This window comes from Kluyveromyces marxianus, chromosome 2 (genome assembly GCF_001417885.1).
Source record: "Kluyveromyces marxianus DMKU3-1042 DNA, complete genome, chromosome 2".
Lineage (NCBI taxonomy): Eukaryota > Fungi > Ascomycota > Saccharomycetes > Saccharomycetales > Saccharomycetaceae > Kluyveromyces > Kluyveromyces marxianus.
The window spans coordinates 1639161-1661631 of record NC_036026.1 but is presented as its reverse complement, the minus strand read 5'-3'; the positions used below and the strand labels follow the sequence as shown (position 1 = coordinate 1661631).

The window sequence follows — 22471 nt, the reverse complement described above, 5'->3', positions numbered from 1 at the left end:
CTAGGAAGCTACTTGTTGTCATATCAATTTAAGAAAATACAATACAAAGTACAGAGAGAACGTATTTTCCGTTGAGTGAAGGAACAGAATGGGGCCAAAGTTGAACTCAAAGCAAATAAAGTTATAAGAATCACACAGAGTGTGACAGTAGAGATAACTTAGTCAAGGGGTTATTAGCTCAACTGTTGGAAGGAAAGTGGTCACTACTTCCTAGTGCTTCTTCTATACCTTGAAAACACAATTTAAACGCCACCCACATAGACACGTTCTTAGCCTACAGCAGTAACTCTTGGTACCCCTGTATTACGCCAATTAAGTTTTGTTCTTTTCTGTGTTTATTTTTTACGCGTCTGGTACCCCTAATTTTTAAAACGCCCTTGTGCCCCTGTACTCCTTATAAATTATTAGCATACATGCCCTAAAACCGAACTGCCTCTGTGTGTGTATGTGTATGCGAGGCGTGAATGGGAGGTGGGAGGATCGTTTTGTTTTTGTTTTTGTTCTTTCGAGAATCCCCCACATGGGAAATCCGTTTATGCAGCTATTTCATGCGAATTCCATCGTAAACCTGTGCATTTCAATACCTCTTTTCTATTTTAATGTATACATGTTTTCTTTGTGGAATATGTGACTAAAAGATTATGGTGTAGAGCGTGATTAGGTAAACTTAATGTTAGCGAATGCTCCATGTGATCACGACGTGTCGTTACTAGCGTCATGAATCGTTCTTAGTTTATCCATGATCCCGCATGCATATGGACGCATTTCGTTAATTTCCATCAGAGACAGATTCTCTAGCTGAAGATGCGACTCGTTAAGATACTGTAACCCCTTGTTGACTTTGCCCAAACGAACTTCTCTCAAGTCCTGAATTTTAGATCGTAACAAATGAACAGGGTCTTTAAAATCGTCACTACACCTTGAAAACAGCAACGTTGACAGCACAAGCCAGTTCCATGGCAAGTTTGAAAATCTTGATGTATTTTTCAGCTCGTATTCAAGGTACTTATCCAATTGCTGTAGCGTGAGCCAACTGGGAACTATTATATTACATTTTCCCTGCTGTTTGAGTAGTAGTGCTAGCCATATAGTAACTTCACAACTATTCATTACAACCATATTATTAACTGCCGTGTCATCACATGTTAGTAGGGACCATTGACTACCTAAGTCTGTTGATTGTTGTTTTTTCGTCTTTCTAGTTGTAATTCTAGGCATAATACGTATAGGCTCATTCTCTATGAGAAACTGAATCTCCTGAGGAGAGAAGCCTACCTGTAAATTTTTTGGAAGAGACATAGGTTTGGTATAGATGCTCTTGTAATTATATATATGTGGGTATAGCGCCTGTGGCCGTTAACATAGGTCTTTTCTAGTCAATGATGCTTCAATAATAGTGTTCACATCTCTTCAATAAAATAAAATCCATTTACGCGATTTCAACCGTTGGTAAAAAAAAGAAAAGAGAGTGAAAAATTAAAGACTTCCACCAACAGTACAGGTTGTATGGTCTATGTTTTTAAAAGGTATAGTAATAAAATTTGAGGCTGACTCATTGAGTCTTTTCTCAAGAACGGAAAGAGAACATCGTTAAACATCAAGTAACCAAAAGAATAATGAGACCTCGTATACTTGGCAGTCTGTTGAGCAGATTGGTAAGACCATTGCATACCGATGTTGGATATCACCAGCCCAATTCACATGGGAGGAATTTGGTAATGAGCGTTTTGAATTCAACGGTAACCAAAAGAGAAGCCAAGGATTACTTGAACAAGTATGCTGATGAAAGCAGTTTGCATTATTGTTTAGTGTTTTTGAAACACTTGTCTGATTATTCGGATCCTATAGTTGAATCCTTCACCAGAACTATCGTAAGAATTCAAAATTTAGGGTTGCGACCAATTTTGGTGCTTGATCCTAAATGCCGGGACATTTCATACCAGAGCCAACGTTTGGACAATATCCTACACCAACTCAGTTTGAACTCAATTATAGTCTCTGATCCAATTACAATTGATTCACAAGGAGTGAGTGAAGTTAATATACCAGTATTAAGCCCTCATATTATTCCCATAATTGAGCCATATCAGTACCACGAAAAGAAAGCATTAAAACTCTTAACAAAAGATCCATCGCAGTTCCTATCTTCAATCGTAAAAAAATTAACAGTCAACATCGATAAAATATTCTTAATAAGCAAATACGGCGGATTACCATCTGCTGAAAGAGATACCAATAGTCATGTGTTTGTAAACTTATCTCAAGAGTACACCGAACTAAAGCGCAACTATGAGAAGCAATTCGAAAATTTTAAAGTATTGGATAAAGACTTAGATGAGAAAACTTTGGTTCAGTCTCTGGAACTACATCTTAACAAGAATAAAATCCTTAGCGATAACGACCAGCTTTTGAGCCACATGGAAGATTTGGAAATTATGAATAATACTCTATCAGTTTTACCCCACTCGTCAACAGGACTAATTACTACATTAAATGCCGCTTCAAAGCATTCGGACAACAATCCATTGGTATATAATATCCTAACTGATCGCTCATTGATCTCTTCCTCTTTACCCCGATTCAAAAGAACGAACACTGATATCTCTAGAAGTTGGTACGAATTACCACCATCAACAGGTGATGAAGAAATAGTAACTACAAAAAATGACTCGATTCTAGTTACTACCGTGTTAAAAAAGGGGATAGATGTACAAATTCTGGACTATCGGACTTTGACTCCGGAAAACTCAATTGGGCTTCCTGATTCTCTGGTTAACTCTGAAGTAAAAACTGATCAAATAGAAATTGGACCGAAGGTTAATCTTTTGAAATTAAAGGAAATTATAGATCTTAGCTTTAAAAGGTCTTTAGATCTAGAACACTACTTAAAAAGAATCAATGGAAATATCGCTAGTATTATAGTGATTGGTGACTATGATGGGATTGCCATATTGACTTATGAAGGCCCCAAGGGAAATAAGTTTGTTTACTTAGATAAGTTCGGAGTTACGCCAAAACTCAAAGGATCCCTTGGGATATCTGATATTATTTTTAATCTAATGTTCCGCAAATATCCCAAAGAATTAATATGGAGATCCAGAAGCAATAATGTCGTGAATAAATGGTATTTTCAAAGAAGTACTGGTGTACTTCCTTTGTCTTTAAAATTGGAAAGCGGAGATCAAAAGGAGAGCATATTTAAACTATTTTATTACGGAAGCCCTGATATTGAATCTTTCCATAATTTGGAACGCCTCCGATGCTACGCAAAATACGTTAGAGATATTAAACCTAGTTGGCATAAATGAACGTATTTAATAAGTCATGTGAAATAAAATTCTTAAATTAATAATACTCTTTTATGGTACTTATATACATTGAGACATATTTATGCGTTCAAATTTTTAAGGCAGCACCTCACTTTGATAATAAATTCAACGGTGTAATCATCAAATTCCAAAGTGAGCTCGTATGGCGCAGTGGTAGCGCAGCAGATTGCAAATCTGTTGGTCCTTAGTTCGATCCTGAGTGCGAGCTTCTTTTTTTTGAAATTTGGAAAGTTTCATACCGGGTAATAAATTCTAATGATTCAATGCAGGTTTATGCAAGAATGGCCCTTCCATATAAAATTTACTTTCTCTCTCTTACACCCTTGCATTACAATAATAAAAATACACAAACCCTGCATATTTGCAGCTGGAATTTTCTGTCGCAGCGAGAAAAGAGCGTTGTTAATACATAGTGACTAGGCTCCATTGTAACATGCAGTAACATATTGACCAAACGGAATAACGGATAAAGATTTATTATAATTTTTCGGTTGCTATAGCATTTTACGCCCTCAAAGCTTTAAAATATTTTGAAACCTTACATGTATGTATATAATTGTTGGCAGCCGTTGGAAGTCATATGATAAGAAAATAATTAATAACCAATTTAACTCGGTTGCTAGAAAAATGAGAATGAATTCCGACTTAAAACGGGTCTTTCCGATAAGGATTCCGTTCCGCTTCTATCCTATGATATTAATTACATTGTCAAACTTACGAAATGCAGAAAAGATGCGGAACGTGTAAATAACTACTACCCTGCATAATACATTAAGTCCACGTGTAAGAATGCATGAAAATGACGAGTAAAGGCTGCCTTTTTCTTGCATTAAGCTGCCAAGTTGTCTATTCTGCATAACGTTTTTTGGATATTTTAGACGGCTTATTTACATTGGTAATAATATAGAATGACAAAATGAGGTACTAGAATGAAGAATGTAATAACTAATTGTTAAATTAGGCGTGGGCAGCCAATAATTAGAGCAATAAAATGCATAGCTTATCTCAATCAAGTGTAAGCATCGCCGAGGGTCATAGAAACAAACCGACAATAAAATATATCTCTCATTACTTGTCATTTATCATGATAATTGTTTTAGTATAAAAGGTCTTCAAATTTATACAGAAAGAGCGACGGATATGGTTTATTATTCAATTCTAATAAAAGCTAGTAGAATTATAATACAATAATATAACAACAATATATAAAGATCCGGCTATCAAGAAACAAAAAAGTATGAAATTAGGTGGTGCTTTATTGTCTGCAGCCTTTTATGGGCAATTGGCACTTTCTTTTGATCTGCACCATTTGGCCTCCAATGTTAATAACTATGCTTGTCCAGCAGGTACCCCGGTGAGTTGCTCTGCTTCTGGACAAGTATCTGATAAATGTTGCTATGAATCTCCTGGTGGAATTCTCCTGCAAACTCAATTTTGGGATTATGCCCAATCTGTCGGGCCAGCTGATTCTTTTACCAACCATGGTTTATGGCCAGATAACTGCGATGGGACGTATCAACAATTTTGTAATACTGATAACCAAATTGATGATGTTTCCAATTTGTTAAACGACCCTCAATTCAATGGAGCTGATGCTCCTATAGCGGGATCTGACTTGTTGTCATCCATGGAAACCTATTGGAAAAGCGACAACGGCGACGATGAAAGTTTATGGACCCACGAATATAATAAGCATGGTACCTGTATCAACACACTAGCAGCAGACTGCTACGAAAAATGGGGTGTTACTTCTGACCCTAAAAAACAAGCTGTGTACGATTATTTCAGAATCGCCATGGATCTTTTTAGCAAAAAGAATACCTATGAAACATTAAAGGCCGCTGGTATTGTTCCAAGCAATGACCAAACATATTCTCAAAGCCAAATTGCAGATGCATTGAAGCAAGGGCATGATGGCTTTGAAGTTCATTTTATATGTGATGATAATGGTGCTCTAAACCAAGTGTGGTACTACCACGTCTTACAAGGTTCTTTGTTAGGAGAGCAATTTACTCCTATTGATTCTTTGGAGCATGATACCAAATGTCCTCAAGATGGTATTTCTTACCCTCCAAAGGGACAAGCTTCTACGACGCCTCCAAATAAGCCAAACCCACCAAGTAATCCAAACCCACCAACATCTGGAAATACTGGAAGTATCCAAGTTTCTGACGGGAGTTCCTTTTTGATTAGAAATGGACATTTATACTCTGGTGGTAGCCCTGCTACTTTTACTCTTATTGAAGCACAATTTGGTGGCTATAATTTAAAGTCAGGTGCAGGATACTGTAGTGTTGGTAGCTCAGATGGATTGCTTTCTTGTGATCAGGACGTTAGTCAAGCCTCCCAATTTGACTTTGACTCTGATAGTGGAAGCATCGGGTACAGTGGAAGTAACGATTGGCACGCTGACTCTCAACCTGATGGAAACGAACAGCTCCCTGTTTATGCTGGGTCCAGTGACAGTGGTTACACCTTCCAACTTAACTTTGTTCAAGGGTAGTAAGCCTAGAGGTCATTAAATGATCCAGGCTGATTTGTTCTAAACTATTTTATCTTAAGTGACAACAGTTAACACACATAATTATGTATGTTTATTGTGTGTATGTTTTACATATATAGTTTACTTATATATTGTGCATTATCAATATTGTTTTGTCATAATAACTTTCAGTAGCTTTTTCAAGCACGTTGGCGTAGGATACGAGCATTCAAAATTAAGGGACGATAAGGGAGAAAAGAAAAAAAAGGTAAAATCCCTTTAATTATTGTTAAAATTACCTTGACTATTAAAAGGACTAATTGCCACTAAGCAGACTTTTCCATTCTAATAAAAATAATGAAATATGAATACACTTGTTAGATTTAAAGATCTCGGTATCCATTGAATTTGAGGAACAGTCATCTAGAGTAAAAGCGGTAAAGGCAAACAAGATTAATGAAGCTAAGTAAAACGTTTTTGATAGGATCGTTTGGGATACCTGTCTTTTGCTTCGAACTACAACATATACTTAAAAATGATGACAAGTATAGCTGCCCAATAAGCCTTCCAAATAGTTGCATGAATAAAACTGAAGTAAAGGATTCTTGCTGTTATGAGTTCCCTGGCGGAATTATGCTTCAAACTCAATTTTGGGATTACATCGCACCTGACGGAGTCACCGATCCTGAGGAAATTGTTAGACATTTAGGTCCACTTGACTCCTTTACAAATCATGGGTTGTGGCCTGATAATTGTGATGGATCCTATGCCCAGTTTTGTAATCGGAATTATGATATCGATGATGTTTGGCATTTATTAAATGAAGATGAGTTCAACAACGATGACGTTCCTGTTCCAGGAAGGTCTTTACTCGCTTCTATGGATTCTTACTGGAAAAGCAACACTGGTGATGACGAAAGTTTATGGATTCACGAATTTAACAAACATGGAACATGTATCAAGACAATCTCTTCAGACTGTTATAAAAGGTGGGGTGTAGTTACTGATCCTAAAAAACAAGCAGTATACGATTATTTCAGGATAGCAATGAATCTCTTCAAAAAAAAGAACACATATGAGATGTTGAAGACTGCTGGTATAGAGCCAAGTGTCGATAAGTTTTATACAAGAAGCGAGATATCAGAAGCATTAAAGAATGGCCACAATGGAGAAGAAGTTCATTTTTCATGCGATAGGCACGGAGCATTAAACGAGGTATGGTACTTTCACTCATTAAAAGGATCTTTATTGGGGGAACAATTTATTCCCATAGGAGCATTGAAAACGAACACAAATTGCCCTGAATCAAAAATAGCATTTTATCCAAAAGGACATAAACCATCATCTTATAGGCCCCCAAACCGTCCTCATCAAGGTATTAGAGGTAAGGTAAGAATTGGTAACGGGGATGGTTTTTTGATCAAAAACGGTCATTGGTATTCAAAAGGGACACCAGCAACGTATTTCCTAATTGAAGCACCTTTTGGAAACTTTCATCTAAAGACTAGAATGGGCTATTGTGGAATCAACAATTCTAACGGAATATTTGCATGTAACAAGAATGTGGCTCAGGCCGCTCAATTCGAATATGATCCTAAAAAAGGCTATCTCGGATACAACGGTGTTTATGATTGGAATGCCCAGAAGCACCCCAGAGGTAATCAACAAGTTCCAATTTACACAGGTCATAGTGATGATGGCATTAACTTCCAATTGAAGTTTGTTAGAGGGTAATGTGTATTATTTTACGATATATATATGTATATCTGCTTGTAGATATAAATATCGATAATTTGCAATATCCTAACTCCTCCGATTCCCGGTAATATTTATCAATCTACTGGTACTATCATCAAAATTAGACAGGTTCCTTCGTTGATTCTGGAAGAGAGGGATTTCATTATTTCCATTATGATTATTACTAAAATGACTGATGCTATCGTTTTCGGGTCGATCCAACGGTTTTTTTAGTCCGAGTAAAACCTTGGTATCATCAACATCAGTTAGAGCATTTCTCATCCAATCAGAAGTACTTGATGTGGATGGCGCACTTTGCGGCCTATCTAAATAATTTCCATTGTAAATAGAATTGGGAATTCCTGACAATTTAACATTTACTGGTACCTGAGCGTCATTGGCAGTTGAAACCGTCTTTCCTAAATAACTATTTCCTGAAATCATTTTCATATGCTCCTCTAATAGATTGACCTTTTGTTGTAGTGATCTATTCAAAGAGTTAGATTGGTACAGTTCACTTTTAAGAGTTTGTATTTGCAACTCATGCTGGTATAACCTTTTTTCTAGGTCATCAAGTCTAGTCAAACTAGACAATTTATCGATATTCCCAGACGGTATGCTCTGTTTGGGCTCCTTTGACTTTGCCATTGCCTCTCGCAGTTGTATTCGAAGAAACTCATCTTCGTTGATGTTACCACTAGGACGTTTGAATTGATTAGCTTTCGGTGAGTTGTGGAAAATATTATTATACTTTTTATTCGCATCCGAATTATTGTCCTTACGAAGGTCAGGAGCTGCAGTGGGTCGTTTGGAGAATTCCATTCTTTTTGTAGGGCTTTGATTTGACATGAGCTCTTGAAGAGTCCTCTTAGAGTTCAGATACTCTTTCCTAATATTTTGTAGGGTATCATCATTCTCAACGTTATTGAGAAATTGTGATACGTCCATCTCTGAAGAGTCGAGTACTTTTGGACGCTTTACCTCACCTTTGAAAGAACAAGTTCTTTCCTTAAAACTGCAACATGTATAGCTTACAGCCTAGAAACAAGAGTCTCTGGAAGTGAAGCACTCACTACTAATATTATGTTGTTTTTTCTTGTTTACACAAACAGAGTACAAGAAAAATAAAAGGAACAGATACTGAAAACACGAAAGTAAAACATTATCACGTGATTGTCCAGAAAAATTACAACATGCCAGAATTCCTCTGTTTATAGTAAGGGGCTTACCATCGGCCTGGAGGTTATTTGGTTCTCAGGATTAGATAAGATTCAAATTTATTTTTGTTCGGTTTTCTTTTGCACGCCCATGATATAATTTGTTGAAGAAAAGTAATTGAAGGTATAACGGTTCTGTTTTTCCAATACACACTATTTTAGCTTCTCATTTGTCTGTGCAGCATAATAGTACCTACTTCCATTACCTACTTCCCTTTTCATTATTTACGCCATTCGTTTTTTTTTTTCAGAAGGCTATTACCGAAGATCCAAACCAACAGTTACTCGGAAAGAGAAACCGAGATGATTCGTTCTCATTAGGAAAACAGCATTTTGTATCAATGCTGTTTTGTAGTACAGTAGGCGGAGTAGTTAATAGAGCTATAGAAAGGCTATAATAAACAGTTTTACATTCGTTGGTGCAACTATGATGGCGCATTATTGTTGCACCACTTCATCTACATACAGGAGACTTAATTCGAATTCGGAATGGCATTTGCCTTTCATGGGCTGGAATTTCTGCGGCTATGCACAAATTAATATTTTTCTTTTTGTTTCTTTTTCATTATTGAAACCGTTTAGTGCAAAGAACACTGAAGTAAGATTCATTTATCATGACGTAGTTCGTGGCATGGCTGTACAGATTTCTAGGGGACAAAAATATTTGTGTGAGCAGATTTGAGTTACGAGAGTTTCATCAGAGTATAAAACGTTAGTGAAGCGGGACATGCAGAGGGGAAAGCTGAGGTATGTGTGAAACAATAATACTTAGAAGCAAAAGTAGGAACGTACTCTTCTTGTTTTCCCATTCTCCCCTCCCCCTAATGCTGCATATTTATGCATACGTGTTTGTGTTCGGCGTTATGTAAGTCAAGGTATAAATTTATCTGGCCAGATCACAAACTAAAAATAAACTCTCTTCTACAAAGGGTTCTAGAATGCGGGTGAACGAAGGACAAAACAAATGAAAAAAAAAAAAAAAAAAAAAAAACATGAGGGACAAATAGAGAACAATAGAAAAGTACATATTTCGAGGTTAGCAAAGAGCTCTCTAGAGAGAGGGAAAATAATCTAAGACTGGTCACGTCTGGACAGAACTCAATCAGAACTGTATGCTACAGTTAACTTGTCATAGATAAAGTTTACGCTTGAAAGGGACAAATTAAACGTCCCCCACCTTAAAAATTAGGACCTGACAGCTTTCATTCTCGATTAACGCACACTTCACAAAATGTTTAGTGCAACACAAACACCGAACAACCGCAACAGAACTTGACACCGTTGCTCTGGTCTGCTGTGCACTTCTGCTTTGCTAATCCGAGCCATTATATCATCGAAAAGTTGGTTTATTTGCACAACTTAGTATATAATAGTACAAATAATGCATCAAGACGCTGCGTCTATAACATTTAACTAGTTACAGACTCTTACACTCGAGAATTGGCCGCTCTTTGTCGTTGCATACTCGGTGTTCCTTGTTTCTCTTGGTTACTTCCAAATTTAACTTTTGGCCGTCCTTGCACTATTTCAAATATAACACACATACTTGATTCCTAAAAAAAAAAAATAGAAAGTTGAAAAGCAGAAACTAAAACCTTCGGAAGTCATTTATATAGAGAAAAGGAAAACTAAAGCTAAAGATTGGGAAATCCAAGAGGGGATCATTTTTCCTTTCAGAATAGTTTGTTGGGCTTTTGGATTCGAAAAAAAAAAAAGGTATAGATAATTTTTGAAACGAAACTGGCATTACTACTGTATATGTACGGGTACGTATACAGGATCTTTGAACTAACTGCTTGACAGACATAAGGTATATCAGGGGAAGAGTGTCCTTCGGAATAAATTTTAAGCTATTTTAGATCCTTCTATCTCGTTTTACTCCTACCAGAAAAATTTTATCACTATTTTTACATTTGCATTACCTACCTACCCCGCCATAATATGAGTCTCCCCATGAGCGTGAACATATCACCGAGTAGCAGCACTTCCAGCAACTCTCAAAATATTGCTAGTGCTACTGTATCCGGCAGTGGCAGTCGCAGCAGTTCAGGAAGTAAAAATGGGATGGGATCTGGCATGAATGGTAACTATACTGGAAGTATGAGTGGCAGCGGGAATAATAACTCAATGTTCAAGCCATTAAGATGGCAGCGGCCAAACTCTGTTTACGTCGATTTAATGGATCAAGAAGTAAGTAGAGATTTCTGCTTGAACCCCGTATCGATAGCAGATATAAAATCTGAAGACAATCCCTTTTTTTTGGATCTAACTGTTCATGGATATCCGCTAAAGGATTTCGATACCTTACATGTGTCATTCCCCAGCACACTCCTTAGAAGACCCAGAACAACGTTTATCCAATTGGTATCGACTTTGCATCATGAAACACAGACTTTGTTGACGGAAAAATTGGCAAGTTGTGTTCATTTGGTTGTTTTTGATGATCATTCCACGATTCATCATTGCAATCAACAAACTTCTTCTGTTATTTTAAAGATGCTACCATATCTTAATGAAATAAATCCTTCTTTCTCCATTAGCTTTATTGAAGGCGGAACTAGTTCATTTAATAAACAAAGTTTCCCTCAATACTCACCTATACCGTTACCATCATTTAAGATCAATAAACCTGATGATAATAAAGAAAACCATAATAACAAACACCCCCCGTTAAAACTGCATATACCCCAAATTAATGATCCTCGGATATCCCCTAATCTGATATCTTCAGCTTCCTCTACAAAGATGTTCATACAATCTTTGAAAAAGGATAGCATTCATTATTCACCAAATTCAATCAAAAAATATTTTGTTTTCCACACACCAGAGACACTTCCTATTCATGTACCGAAGTGGCTCTCACCTTACAATAGTAAAAGTGATACTGTGTTGGAAAAAATATTCGAGGATTTTGAAACTTTAGAGGCTTTAGAAGTCAGACGGTTGGAGAAATGCCTTATGGCATCCAACCCACCTTCTTCTTCCGAGTCTACACTTGTTTCTCAAAACTCACATAGCATAAAATTGCCGGAAAAGCAATCTCCATACAACAAGAAATTGTCCAAAATATACTCTCTAAAGAACCTACAAAAGGAATATAAACCAAATGGGCACGCCTATGAATCAGATGAAGACGTTTTGGTAATGAAAAACTCCAACAGATCTGTTGATGAAAAATTACGAATGGACATAACGGAAGAACTTAACGATAGTAGTAAACATAACTTGATTGGTAAATTGAACAATTTGTCACCGGAACTCCTTCCTGTTTTGAAAAAGAGGAATAGTACGGACTCAAACTTGACTTCTACTTGTGATAACTTTAATTCAGACAGAAATGATTTATGCAATATTAATACAAATAGCAGTGAAAAATCATCTGATGTTGAAGAGGAAATTGTTGAAACACCCCTGGGTAATTATCAGATGACTAAAGGGATTCAATCATTTACCAAAAATCGATACTCAAATATTTTGCCTTATGAACATTCTAGAGTTAGACTACAGCCGTCTCCTATTTCTGAACACCTAACCCAGGTGTCTGGCGAAGGGTCGAACCTCGTAGAGTTTTTAGATAAAAAGTCTATCAACTTAGAGACTGATCCAAAGAAGTGTGCCACCAAAGCATGCAGAACCAATTCGAATACGCTCAGAGTTAATGATGAGCTGCATACGGTGGATGAGGATGTGGGGTACTTTTCACAAGAAAGCTCTCCATCTAGGTTGTGCTCTAACCCTGTTTCTAAAGGCGATGTACTAAGAGATTTTCCTGAACTTGAATCATCAACAGAACCATTTAATGATTATTTTAATGCGAATTATTTGAGGCTTCCACAAATAAACCCAGACTTCAATTACATTGCAACTCAAGCACCTTTAGTTTCTACAATAGATGACTTTTGGAAAGTCGTTCTGTCGAATAACCTTAAAGTAATAATATCGCTAAACTCCTATGACGAACTTGATATGAAAAAATGGGATATATACTGGAATTCAAAATCCATAAGAAAACATGAGGTTCAAGTGGTCAACACTTACGAAGATGTTTTCGATATTCCAGGTTGCATATTACGTGTAATTAAAGTATCTAAATCCGATTTTAAGGATACTTCTCCAACTAAGAGGGCAAAATTCGAGGGAACCTCTAAAAAGAACGGAACAAATTCTCATATTGTATACCAACTCCAATATACAAAATGGTTAGACTCATGTGGCATCAATATGAAAGACTTCATCCATATCTATCATATTAAGAATATTCTATTAAATGAGCCAGATATTCTTATCAATGCGCTTAATAATAAAACGGAGGATTTCTTGAACTCTTACAAAAAACTTGAATTGGTATCCATTAATAAAAATAACTCTGGTTCTCCGATTTTAGTGCATTGTTCAGCTGGTTGTGGAAGAACAGGAGTTTTTATTACCCTTGATTTCCTACTAGGTGTTCTTGATCCGCGCTCAAACCAAGCAAATAAGATAGATGTCTGGAATATGTCTGCTGACTTGATTTTCATAGTAGTTAACGAACTAAGGAAGCAAAGAATATCTATGGTTCAAAATTTAACTCAATACTTAACTTGCTATGAGAGTATGTTAGAGTTCTTCTATTTAAAGGAAAACGTATAGATCTTTTAAATATGATTTAATCAATGCCTCAACGGAAAACATTATTATTTTCGATTAAAGCTTCTTATGTATGCACTTCATGTTTCAAACTATTGAGGTTTTATTGACATAAAGAGTTGTAAATTTTCCATTAACACTGGGTCGGCAGATAAAACAAGTTTCTGGAACGAATCCTCATCCATATTATTTTTCAAGAAAGACAATGTTTCCGATATGAAATTTTTTACACTAATAATATGTGCAGGATCATTTTGCCTTATTAATTCGTGAAGTCTAACTTGTTCACAATTTGTCTCAGGTGACAACTCTGCATCGGATAGGTGATATTTTTCACAGTCACCATCTGAGTTCTCATTGATCTCTTCTAATGATTCGATCCACATGGAGAGGATAACAGCAAAGTAGGATAAACATGGTGCAGCTCCAGTTTTCAATAGAGAAGACATACCAAGTAAGTGGATTTTCTTTAGTTTAGGATCATATATAGATCCATATGCTTTACACCATACATCGAAGAATACCTTTATTATGTCCTCAAGTGGGGTTTCATTGGTTACAAGTTTACGCTGAGCTTCTGGTAGTCGCGAATTCTCCAACGGACTTTCTAGATTTTTTTGATAATCCGATAACAATGTTATAATGTTGTTAGGATGACTAAAGGAAATTCGAGCAAATATTTTAAACAATTGGCTTGTTTGGAAAGGTGATAATTGTTCTTGTAAGAATATAGCATCAAACACACTCTTGAATACCGAATTATAAGAGAAATGGTAAAGAATGGTCATTTCATTCTCACTCTCGTCTGCTAATGCTAAAATATCCCATATTTCTAAGAGTATTGTGTAAGCATCATCTCTCAACAACAATAAATGACTGGATGTTCTTTTCAAGATTTCGTTAAATGAGGGGAATGAATGGAACTGCTGTGGTGGTAACAATATGGAATAGCTCTTTAAAATTTCCAATGATATTGGAAGTAGTTCAGTTTGTGTTTCTACGCTGTGCAGGAGTAAAGGTGTAATATTGAGGAACCGTTCATCTAAATTTTGCTCTTGAGGATCATAGTTCTGCAAAAGAGCGCTCCACAACTCTAAACCATCCTCTAGAAGAAGCGATGATTGCGAGGAGGTCGGGTTACAAGCAGTTTCAATAATATTTAACGAAATATCCCATGTAGCATATGAGTAGTTCCTCAAAGATATTGCTAAATATCTTAGGAGACGAAGTAGAACATTGGCCAAGATTGACTCGGTTGGATCATTGCTTGCAATATCCCAAAACTTTGGAACAATTTCAAGGATCTTCATCAAAAGCTGCTTATTTACCAATGGCTTTGTTTGAATTATTAAATCGGTCAATGTATTCAACACGTAAAGTCTAGTCTCTGTCAATGATACTTCCGGCAAAAGTTGCTGTAAAAATATTGTGACAAAGCTTTCTAAGTATGGTTCAAATATTTCCTTTTTAAAGTCCCAATCATCTATCATTGTTCTTAGTGCTTGAACTATAGATAATTGCACTACTTTATCAGGTTCTATCTTGAGCATGTGCAAGAAAAATTGATAACACTGTTGCTTAGAATGGTCTGATGAGCTAACGCAGACCCAACCATCAATGACCAAAGCGACCCTTCTTCTTATAACACGTAGTTGATCAGTGGAGGCACCAGTCTTTGACGCTTCAGGTAAGAACACTGTCTCTAAAAGCCTGTCAAAATCAAGTGTTTCGGACACAGCATGGGCACTTAGCTGAAAGGCACAAAATAAGGCATCTTTTTTCAAAAGATCGTCGATTGAGTCCGTAAGCTGGGAAGCTTCAGAGTCAATTTTACTCAAAAGATATGGCCCTAAAAGCTCCTGGAAAGAGGTTATTAAATTCTGGAAAAAATTTTCAGCACATGGCCTAATCTGATATTCAAAGCTAGAGCTCATCTGTTCGTTTACCCATTCTTCAGGATCGATTGACCATGCCTCCAAATCTGCAGGTCTCAACTTAAGATACCAGTCAATAAGCAAATCGACGAGTTTTTTAATAAGTTCTTCAGATAAAAACTCAGTAGTTAGCTTGTGGATAGCAGCATCTACATCAGCCTTATCACTTCTTACTTTAATTGTTACAGCCCCCTTTTTAGTTATAAAATTTAGTATCTTTTTTAGGATCAAGAAACCTCTAATGGCAATTGACTCCCAAAAACCTGTTTCAGAATCTGGGTTCTCCCTATACACGTCAGGTGCTTTTTCGATTACCAACGTAGTAAAGGTAATAAGTATAGATTTAGAGGATGGCATCATGACAAAGTTGGCAGTTGAAGAAGATATTAAGTTAAAGTACAATTTGCAGTAGCATTTAATGAATTTTTCATATATTGCAAATGAGCCAAAGGCTTGATAGTTTTTCAATAAGACCTGGAAATGTTGTTCAGATATGGACATAAACTCTATTACAGATTTGTCCTTATGAGGCGATTCAAACCCATCGACTACAATTCTTCTTAGGACTTTTAATGCTAGATAAGAAACTTGTAATTCAGAGATGTCATCATCCTCTATTGAATCTGTATTAGTCCATTTATTGAAGTAACACAAGTATATCCTCATAAGAAGTGGGAAAATAATTGGCATTTTGGATTGCATGGCAGGTCTACATCTTCCTATTCTTGCAACGGCTATTATTTTTATGATTTGGTTCAAGTGAATCAGAATATTGTATACCTTAACTTGGTCTTTCCACACATTTTCATTATTAAGGAGTACCTCAATCTGTTCGAAAAGATTAGGCCACTCAACAGGAAAATCAATTCGTGCTACTCTGGATACAGCTTGGGCATTTTGGATGGCCAATTTATCATTAGGCTCATCTATCATATCGAATAGCCTATTCCGAATTTGTTTCTTTTCATCCTTAGATATAGCATTTATCCTTGTTGATCTCCAATAACTGTCTAAACCATTTTTAAATTGAATAATTGCGAGCCATCTCACTTGTAATGATACAGACAAATCCATATATATTGACTGTAGCAAATAGTGGAACCCCGGTTGTACTTCCCACTCCTTTAGTTGTTTTTCTGCAATTTTTTGCATATCCATTCCAGCATATTGTGGATTGCTCGCTTGCTCTAGTACTTGCACAAGTGCAAGTTCTGTCAAATGAGAGCTCATTATTCAAGAAAATATTACTATCTTCCTAACGTGTTAGGCTGCCTGTGTTTCTCAATATGCCTTGGTATTTTAATGCTGAAAATATAACAGAAGCTTGAATAACGGTATGTTAAAATAAGAGCAATTCGTCACCCGTTGTCTTGGATAGCTAGTATGTTTCAAAGTACCCTTCGCGACGTGGATAGTATCATATGGATATTTCAGAAGCTTCCAAGTCGAAAAGTGTGACGAATATTGTAACATATATACCAGTACCAGTTTCTTTCAGTATTTTTTCTTGGTGTGTATAAAAAGTATTCGACGAAAAACAAGGGAATATTTAGGTTAGGGCAGGTTATTCTAATACAAAAAAGGTTTAAAATACTAAAAGTACTAAAAACAAGGCAATGAGCCCATTAAGAACATGTTTGTCTTCTAGATAATGTTATAAAGACCTGAAATTATACTTATTTTCCTATATTCCTGACATCTGAATGAGTTGATTAACATTACATGGAGGACGCCTCTTGATTTTGAGGTTTACTTTCGACTGCAAAGGATAGTTCTCTTCTCAAGCAGCCCATCTATGAGCTTCATTATCTCCGGCGTACTTCCTCTCTATATAACCAAGTTCCCTTTTAACTCTGCGGACGGTTTCTGGATCACCCATATTTTTACCTAAATTGTCAGATATTTTAATAGCATGATTTCCGTTAACCTCCAGTAACTTAATAACAATATTAAGAGGTTCACTCTTGATCGAGGGATTAGATTTTCTTTGGAAATCATTCGTAAAGTTAGTACCAATACCGAAGGTAGCTTTTAGCCCGTTTTCATGTGCCACCTTAGCATACTCTATGGCACGATCTGGGTTTAACGAGTCTGAATAACAGATAACTTTGGAAAACTTGGGAAGATTCAAAACCTCATTGTAGTGGTGGGCAATTTTCTTCGTGTACAAAACAGGGTCACCAGAATCCTGTCTTACTCCGATATAAGCATCAGAATAAGGTGGGTAAAATGACTTCAAAAATGAATCAGTTCCAAAAGTATCAGTAAGAGCTAGACCAGCGTGTTCAATACCAAAAGTTTCAATCCAATAGTCCATGGCGTTTTTATTTGCACTCAGGTAATCATTGGTAATAGAAGCAATTCCCATCATCCATTCATGAGCTACTGTTCCTACTGGATCGACGTTGTATTTTTTTGCAAAATATACATTCGAAGTCCCCAAAACCATGTTTGACTTCCCCAAATCCTTGGCAGCTTTCAAAATCCCTTGCATAACTAGGTCTTGAGTTTCAAATGACCTACGACGTCTTGTTCCAAATTCACTGAAGATTATGTTGTTTTGTAAAAGCTTTTCAGTTTTAGCATAGGCCTTTTCAACTTGGCCATCTAGGGTCCAGTCGGTATCGACAAATTTGAAGTAGGCTTCAGACACTAAAGCGAGCACAGGTATCTCATACCATATTGTTTTGATCCATAAGCCCTCAATACTAATATCTAATTCGTAATGGCCTGGTTTGTCGCTAATTTCCTTAACCTCAAATTTGAGCTCTTCCTCTGGATTCACTTCAAATCCACCTTCGGCTATAAACTCTAGATACTCCTTGGGCAAATAAGGTATAGCCTTTTTAATAAATGCAAGCTCCTCTTCACTCAATTTAATTTCACCCAAAAGCTTGAACTGCTCCTTCAACCATTCGATAGCTTCCCTGTTAAAAGTCATTTGAGGTGAGCGGTTTGTATACTTATATTTGACTTTGACATCCTTGAAATGGGTAAAGACGGCAGCATGCATCGTCAACTTGTACATGTCTGTGTCGAGGAACGAAGTGATAACAGGCTTCATGGTTACTTGGTTTTGTTACGATCCTTCTTAGTATAGATGTCAGATTTTGTTTCCCCTTTATTCATAAACCTCAGCATATAGAAAGTTGTCCAAATTCAAATTACCTCTTCCTTTTTTTTTTTAACTCTTCTACCCTCCTGATATATACCTATGCTATCAGTCTGATAATTTTTAATGGAAAAAAAAAAAAAAAAAAATTGGAAGGAAATAAAAAAATATGAAAATGAAAATACTAGCAGTAATAAGTCAGCAAATTCCAGCAGTTTCTGAGGGAAAATTAAACGCTCGTTTTCAAAACAGTCAGACCCCTCTCCAACGGTTTGAACAACGGGATTTTAATTCCTATTTAATTCCGCACTCGAAAAATTCACGGTACACCTAAAACAAAGAAACTGCTAGTAACTAACCTTATTGTAACGAAGCAGGTTGCTGTGCTCTATTTTGTTAGTCTCTATTGTGACAGATATTGGAAATACACAATTGGTTGTCACTTTGACTGTACCAAGGAGCATTATTCTATATAAAAATGTCTTTGTTTGGTCGTATTCGATAATGCCAATATTTTTGTCACGTTTTTTTTTTAGTGACAGATTTCCTTCTGTTTTTTTTGTAATTTGTCAAAAACTGAGACTGGAAGAAGCAAGTAAAGTAAAAAGAACATGCTCATGATTGCATGGAAAAATATAATATACCAATTTGAGAAATATTAGACTACATATGAAAGAATAGGATATTTTTGGTAATTATTTTGTATTTGGTTGTATTATATGATACTTCTAGGTACATTTTTTAGTGGTAAAATAGTTTATACTTGTTACTTTACGTAATGATTTTCATTACACGTTCAAATAATGTATCCATTTGGACGTTGTCTATATTCTCGAACAAACTAGTAAAGCTGTTCATGTTTATTGTTTTATTCTGCGAAAGGTTTCCATTAATGAACTCCAGATCCATATTTTGATCTTCAGTTTCTTCAATCTTGGTATTGTCCAAAGTTTTCTTCTTTGTTAACTGTTGAAGTTTGTAGGTGAAGGATTCTGGGTCCAATGCTTCAAATGGTTGGTCATTGTTAGACTCATCTACCATTTCGGAACTAGCCGTTGTACTTACAATACCAAGTCGGGACTTAATATCCATAAATATGAAGTCAGCACCAAAGTTCCACACCAAAGATGAAATATATTCATTATGTCCGAAACTGCCGAGTTTCTCTGTCAAATCAGAGTTGAAAACCAGAATACGACTCTTGTGTCTTAAAGACAGGCTTTTTCCATTGCTGACATCATCCTTCTCTTTTATAGTTGGTTGGTTGATGGCAAACGCCACCCTTCCGGTGTTAGCGTCACATGTTAGTAGTCTTGCAAAATGACCTGGTTTGTAAACACCATTCAGATAAGGGAAGATATCAAAGCTGCTGATGATACTTTGAGTTAATAAATTAAACGAGTGAAGGGATGTCTTAGTTGCGATAATTAGCGTTGAGTCGTTCACTAAGCATAAAGTTTGTATTGGGGTGTCCAACGTACGTTCAATTGGTAAACTATCGTCTCCTTCTAATAGTTTAAATTCACTAAACTCGATAATTGACAATTTATCTTCAAATGCATGGAAAATTAAAGATCCGTCTAAAGACCATGCAAGTTGTACCGAGCCTGAAAAGTGATTATAGTTTGGTAGTAACAACTTGTTTAGGCACCAGTTGTTTTGCTTGGTGTCAAACTTCCAATATTTAACACCCCCATTGTTGTCTGCTGTTAAACAAGCTTGAGATGAATTGATACTTTTGGGTGAAGGTATTATGCAGGTAACTGGTACATTATTACCATGTGGATTCAAAACCTTAGTTTTGAGTTGCCACTCCTTATTGTCATCTAATTTCCAGAATTTTATAACATGTGATAATTCCTTCGAAGACAACAACCCATCAGGAGGATATTCGACTTCATAAGTGATCATCCACAGGCCATCTAGAGTGAATTTGACATCCTGTACGACGGGATCCTGAATGGTCAATTCGAGTCTAACTTTACCTGCTGCATTATTCACACTAGATGAAACATATTGGTAATTGACTTGTTCATTTTTATACAAATCAAATGTTTGCAAAGATGACACATGTGGAATGTACAAATGTTTTGTTAAAGGATGAACCGTCAATTGAGAAGTGAAGTCGTGATTCTTTCTCTTCAGAAGTTTCCTCTTTTGCTTCTTTTTTGATTGGAGCATATTTGACGAAGAGACTGAGCTTTTTGAGTTCACTGTGGAGATAGGCTGTTCCACGTTTGGGGTCACAGTTTCAAACACTGGGAAAGGACCATTAATAGAAAGTAATGAGGTTAAGTCCGTAGCATTTAATAGAGTTATTTGGTAATCAGAGCTGGTATTGTTTTCTGCAAACTGTAAAACAAGAGTGTAGTACTTGTCGTTAGCTGGTAGAGCCTCCAATACGATACCGTTAAGTCTAGGAAGGAAATGTTGCATATTGGTTGTCAACTGCCAGAAACTCAAGACTTTTTCCCACCCACCTGATAATAAATAGGCATTATCATTAGTGAATCCCAAAGATAAAACTGAGTCAATATGCCATTTTAGTAGCCTATTTGAAAGGTCAGGAAGATTAATCAAGTTGATAACACCAGAAGCAAAACCAATCGCTAGTTGTTCAGCATTGTTATCTAAGGCTAACGAAGTGACATATTGAGAGTTTGCTGTACTACTAGAAGTGGTACATGGAACTGGGAAATTTTGCGAAACACTATCATCGAGTAAAGATTTTATCAAAATTTGTTTCTTGCATTCTTGGCTTTTGTACACGATGGCAATATAAAGGGAATTGTTAGACCAAGTCGAGAGCAATACATTATCGAAAGACTCCAAAAGTGTGACCTTAGAAGATGAAGATGAGACGTTCGCGTACACATTATATCTATGGGAATTGCCTGTTTGCTCAACTGTAATGAGTCTTGAACTGTTTCCTAAGACTGCAAGTAACTCTCCGGTAATGTCTAGTGTTAAAGATACAACCTCAACATCAAGCTTACCCTTATACTTGAGAATTACTACCTTAGATGTGTTTGTGTAAATCTTAATCTTATCCATTTCCTCATCCTCCACAGCTTCGATGTGCACTACGGAAACAGATTCATCATCAAATATGGAATTTAAAACTTCGTTGTTCGCAAACTTTAAAGTTTTAATACATTGTCTGGTAGTAATTGAATACACTTTTAATTGATTGTTGAATGGTACAATGTAAGCAGATCCATCTGGTGTAATACAAGTTACAGATTTTCTGGTAGCTGATCTATTATGGATCCGTGGAAGCGCTACCTTCCCACCAGAAACAACGGCGAGTTTGTACATGTCCAGTCCAGATGTGGCCATCTTTTATTGCCTGGTAATCTCTGACTGTTGCGGTTTACTTGTACTTTCTCTAACTCTTCAAAGCGTAAATGAGGAGGTCATCTCATCTCATCTCATCGCACAAATGATATATTTTTTCTCACTATAGACATTTCAAGTCTCGCAGGATTTCAACGATTTGGAAAATTTTTGGGAATAAAAAAGAAACATAAGATGGGCATCGCTAATGGCTCTCCGTCTAGAATGACATTGAGAGATGTGCAAGTTTGACAAATTTTTGATTTTAATAGACCTTTAACTAGTGCTTATACAAACGGACACACTATGAATGTTTAAATAAAGGATAGAGAAGGTCGGGTGGCAGTAGTTCCGAATCGCTATAGTTAGTTTCAGTGGGTAAAAGTTAGCAATGATTGTCCCTGTAAGATGTTTCTCTTGTGGTAAGGTTGTTGGTGACAAATGGGAAGCCTACTTAAACATGTTGCAAGAAGAAGAACTCGAAGAAGGTACTGCTTTGACCAGATTAGGACTAAAAAGATACTGTTGCAGAAGAATGATCCTCACTCACGTTGATTTGATTGAGAAGTTCTTAAGATATAATCCTTTGGAAAAGAGAGATTAAAAAAGAGTTGAAGCTTCTAAAATCAACAAGGCATCAGAAGGTCATCTAGTATACTAAATGACACAGGAACGGCTGTATGGTGCGCTGCTCTCTC

The 22471-nt window shown here is 36.4% G+C and overlaps 10 protein-coding genes and 1 non-coding gene across 11 annotated transcripts; 6 read left to right on the top strand and 5 right to left on the bottom strand.

Annotated features, from left to right (window-relative positions):
* Window positions 1-693: 693 nt before the first annotated feature.
* Window positions 694-1299, bottom strand: PSF2 (DNA replication protein PSF2; the record flags this gene model as incomplete). Its single annotated transcript, XM_022818464.1, has 1 exon — window positions 694-1299. One exon carries the CDS (start codon window positions 1297-1299, stop codon window positions 694-696), a length of 606 nt encoding a protein of 201 aa, XP_022675129.1.
* A 317-nt stretch (window positions 1300-1616) lies between these two features.
* ARG2 (acetyl-CoA:L-glutamate N-acetyltransferase) lies at window positions 1617-3308 on the top strand (the record flags this gene model as incomplete). Its single annotated transcript, XM_022818463.1, has 1 exon — window positions 1617-3308. One exon carries the CDS (start codon window positions 1617-1619, stop codon window positions 3306-3308), a length of 1692 nt encoding a protein of 563 aa, XP_022675128.1.
* A 156-nt stretch (window positions 3309-3464) lies between these two features.
* KLMA_R227 lies at window positions 3465-3539 on the top strand. The gene has a single exon. It is a non-coding gene; the product is annotated as a tRNA-Cys (tRNA).
* A 1027-nt stretch (window positions 3540-4566) lies between these two features.
* Window positions 4567-5832, top strand: RNY1 (ribonuclease T2-like protein; the record flags this gene model as incomplete). The annotated part of the gene is made up of 1 exon (XM_022818461.1): window positions 4567-5832. One exon carries the CDS (start codon window positions 4567-4569, stop codon window positions 5830-5832), a length of 1266 nt encoding a protein of 421 aa, XP_022675127.1.
* Window positions 5833-6267: 435 nt separating this feature from the next.
* On the top strand, window positions 6268-7545 carry RNY1 (ribonuclease T2-like protein; the record flags this gene model as incomplete). Its single annotated transcript, XM_022818460.1, has 1 exon — window positions 6268-7545. One exon carries the CDS (start codon window positions 6268-6270, stop codon window positions 7543-7545), a length of 1278 nt encoding a protein of 425 aa, XP_022675126.1.
* A 69-nt stretch (window positions 7546-7614) lies between these two features.
* On the bottom strand, window positions 7615-8496 carry SPC29 (uncharacterized protein; the record flags this gene model as incomplete). The annotated part of the gene is made up of 1 exon (XM_022818459.1): window positions 7615-8496. One exon carries the CDS (start codon window positions 8494-8496, stop codon window positions 7615-7617), a length of 882 nt encoding a protein of 293 aa, XP_022675125.1.
* A 2210-nt stretch (window positions 8497-10706) lies between these two features.
* On the top strand, window positions 10707-13394 carry PTP2 (tyrosine protein phosphatase PTP2; the record flags this gene model as incomplete). The annotated part of the gene is made up of 1 exon (XM_022818458.1): window positions 10707-13394. The coding sequence occupies one exon, from the start codon at window positions 10707-10709 to the stop codon at window positions 13392-13394; it is 2688 nt and encodes an 895-aa protein (XP_022675124.1).
* An 89-nt stretch (window positions 13395-13483) lies between these two features.
* KAP120 (karyopherin KAP120) lies at window positions 13484-16555 on the bottom strand (the record flags this gene model as incomplete). The annotated part of the gene is made up of 1 exon (XM_022818457.1): window positions 13484-16555. The coding sequence occupies one exon, from the start codon at window positions 16553-16555 to the stop codon at window positions 13484-13486; it is 3072 nt and encodes a 1023-aa protein (XP_022675123.1).
* A 550-nt stretch (window positions 16556-17105) lies between these two features.
* Window positions 17106-18389, bottom strand: NPT1 (nicotinate phosphoribosyltransferase; the record flags this gene model as incomplete). Its single annotated transcript, XM_022818456.1, has 1 exon — window positions 17106-18389. The coding sequence occupies one exon, from the start codon at window positions 18387-18389 to the stop codon at window positions 17106-17108; it is 1284 nt and encodes a 427-aa protein (XP_022675122.1).
* Window positions 18390-19208: 819 nt separating this feature from the next.
* NAN1 (Nan1p) lies at window positions 19209-21776 on the bottom strand (the record flags this gene model as incomplete). The annotated part of the gene is made up of 1 exon (XM_022818455.1): window positions 19209-21776. One exon carries the CDS (start codon window positions 21774-21776, stop codon window positions 19209-19211), a length of 2568 nt encoding a protein of 855 aa, XP_022675121.1.
* A 388-nt stretch (window positions 21777-22164) lies between these two features.
* RPB10 (DNA-directed RNA polymerase core subunit RPB10) lies at window positions 22165-22377 on the top strand (the record flags this gene model as incomplete). The annotated part of the gene is made up of 1 exon (XM_022818454.1): window positions 22165-22377. One exon carries the CDS (start codon window positions 22165-22167, stop codon window positions 22375-22377), a length of 213 nt encoding a protein of 70 aa, XP_022675120.1.
* Window positions 22378-22471: the final 94 nt, after the last annotated feature.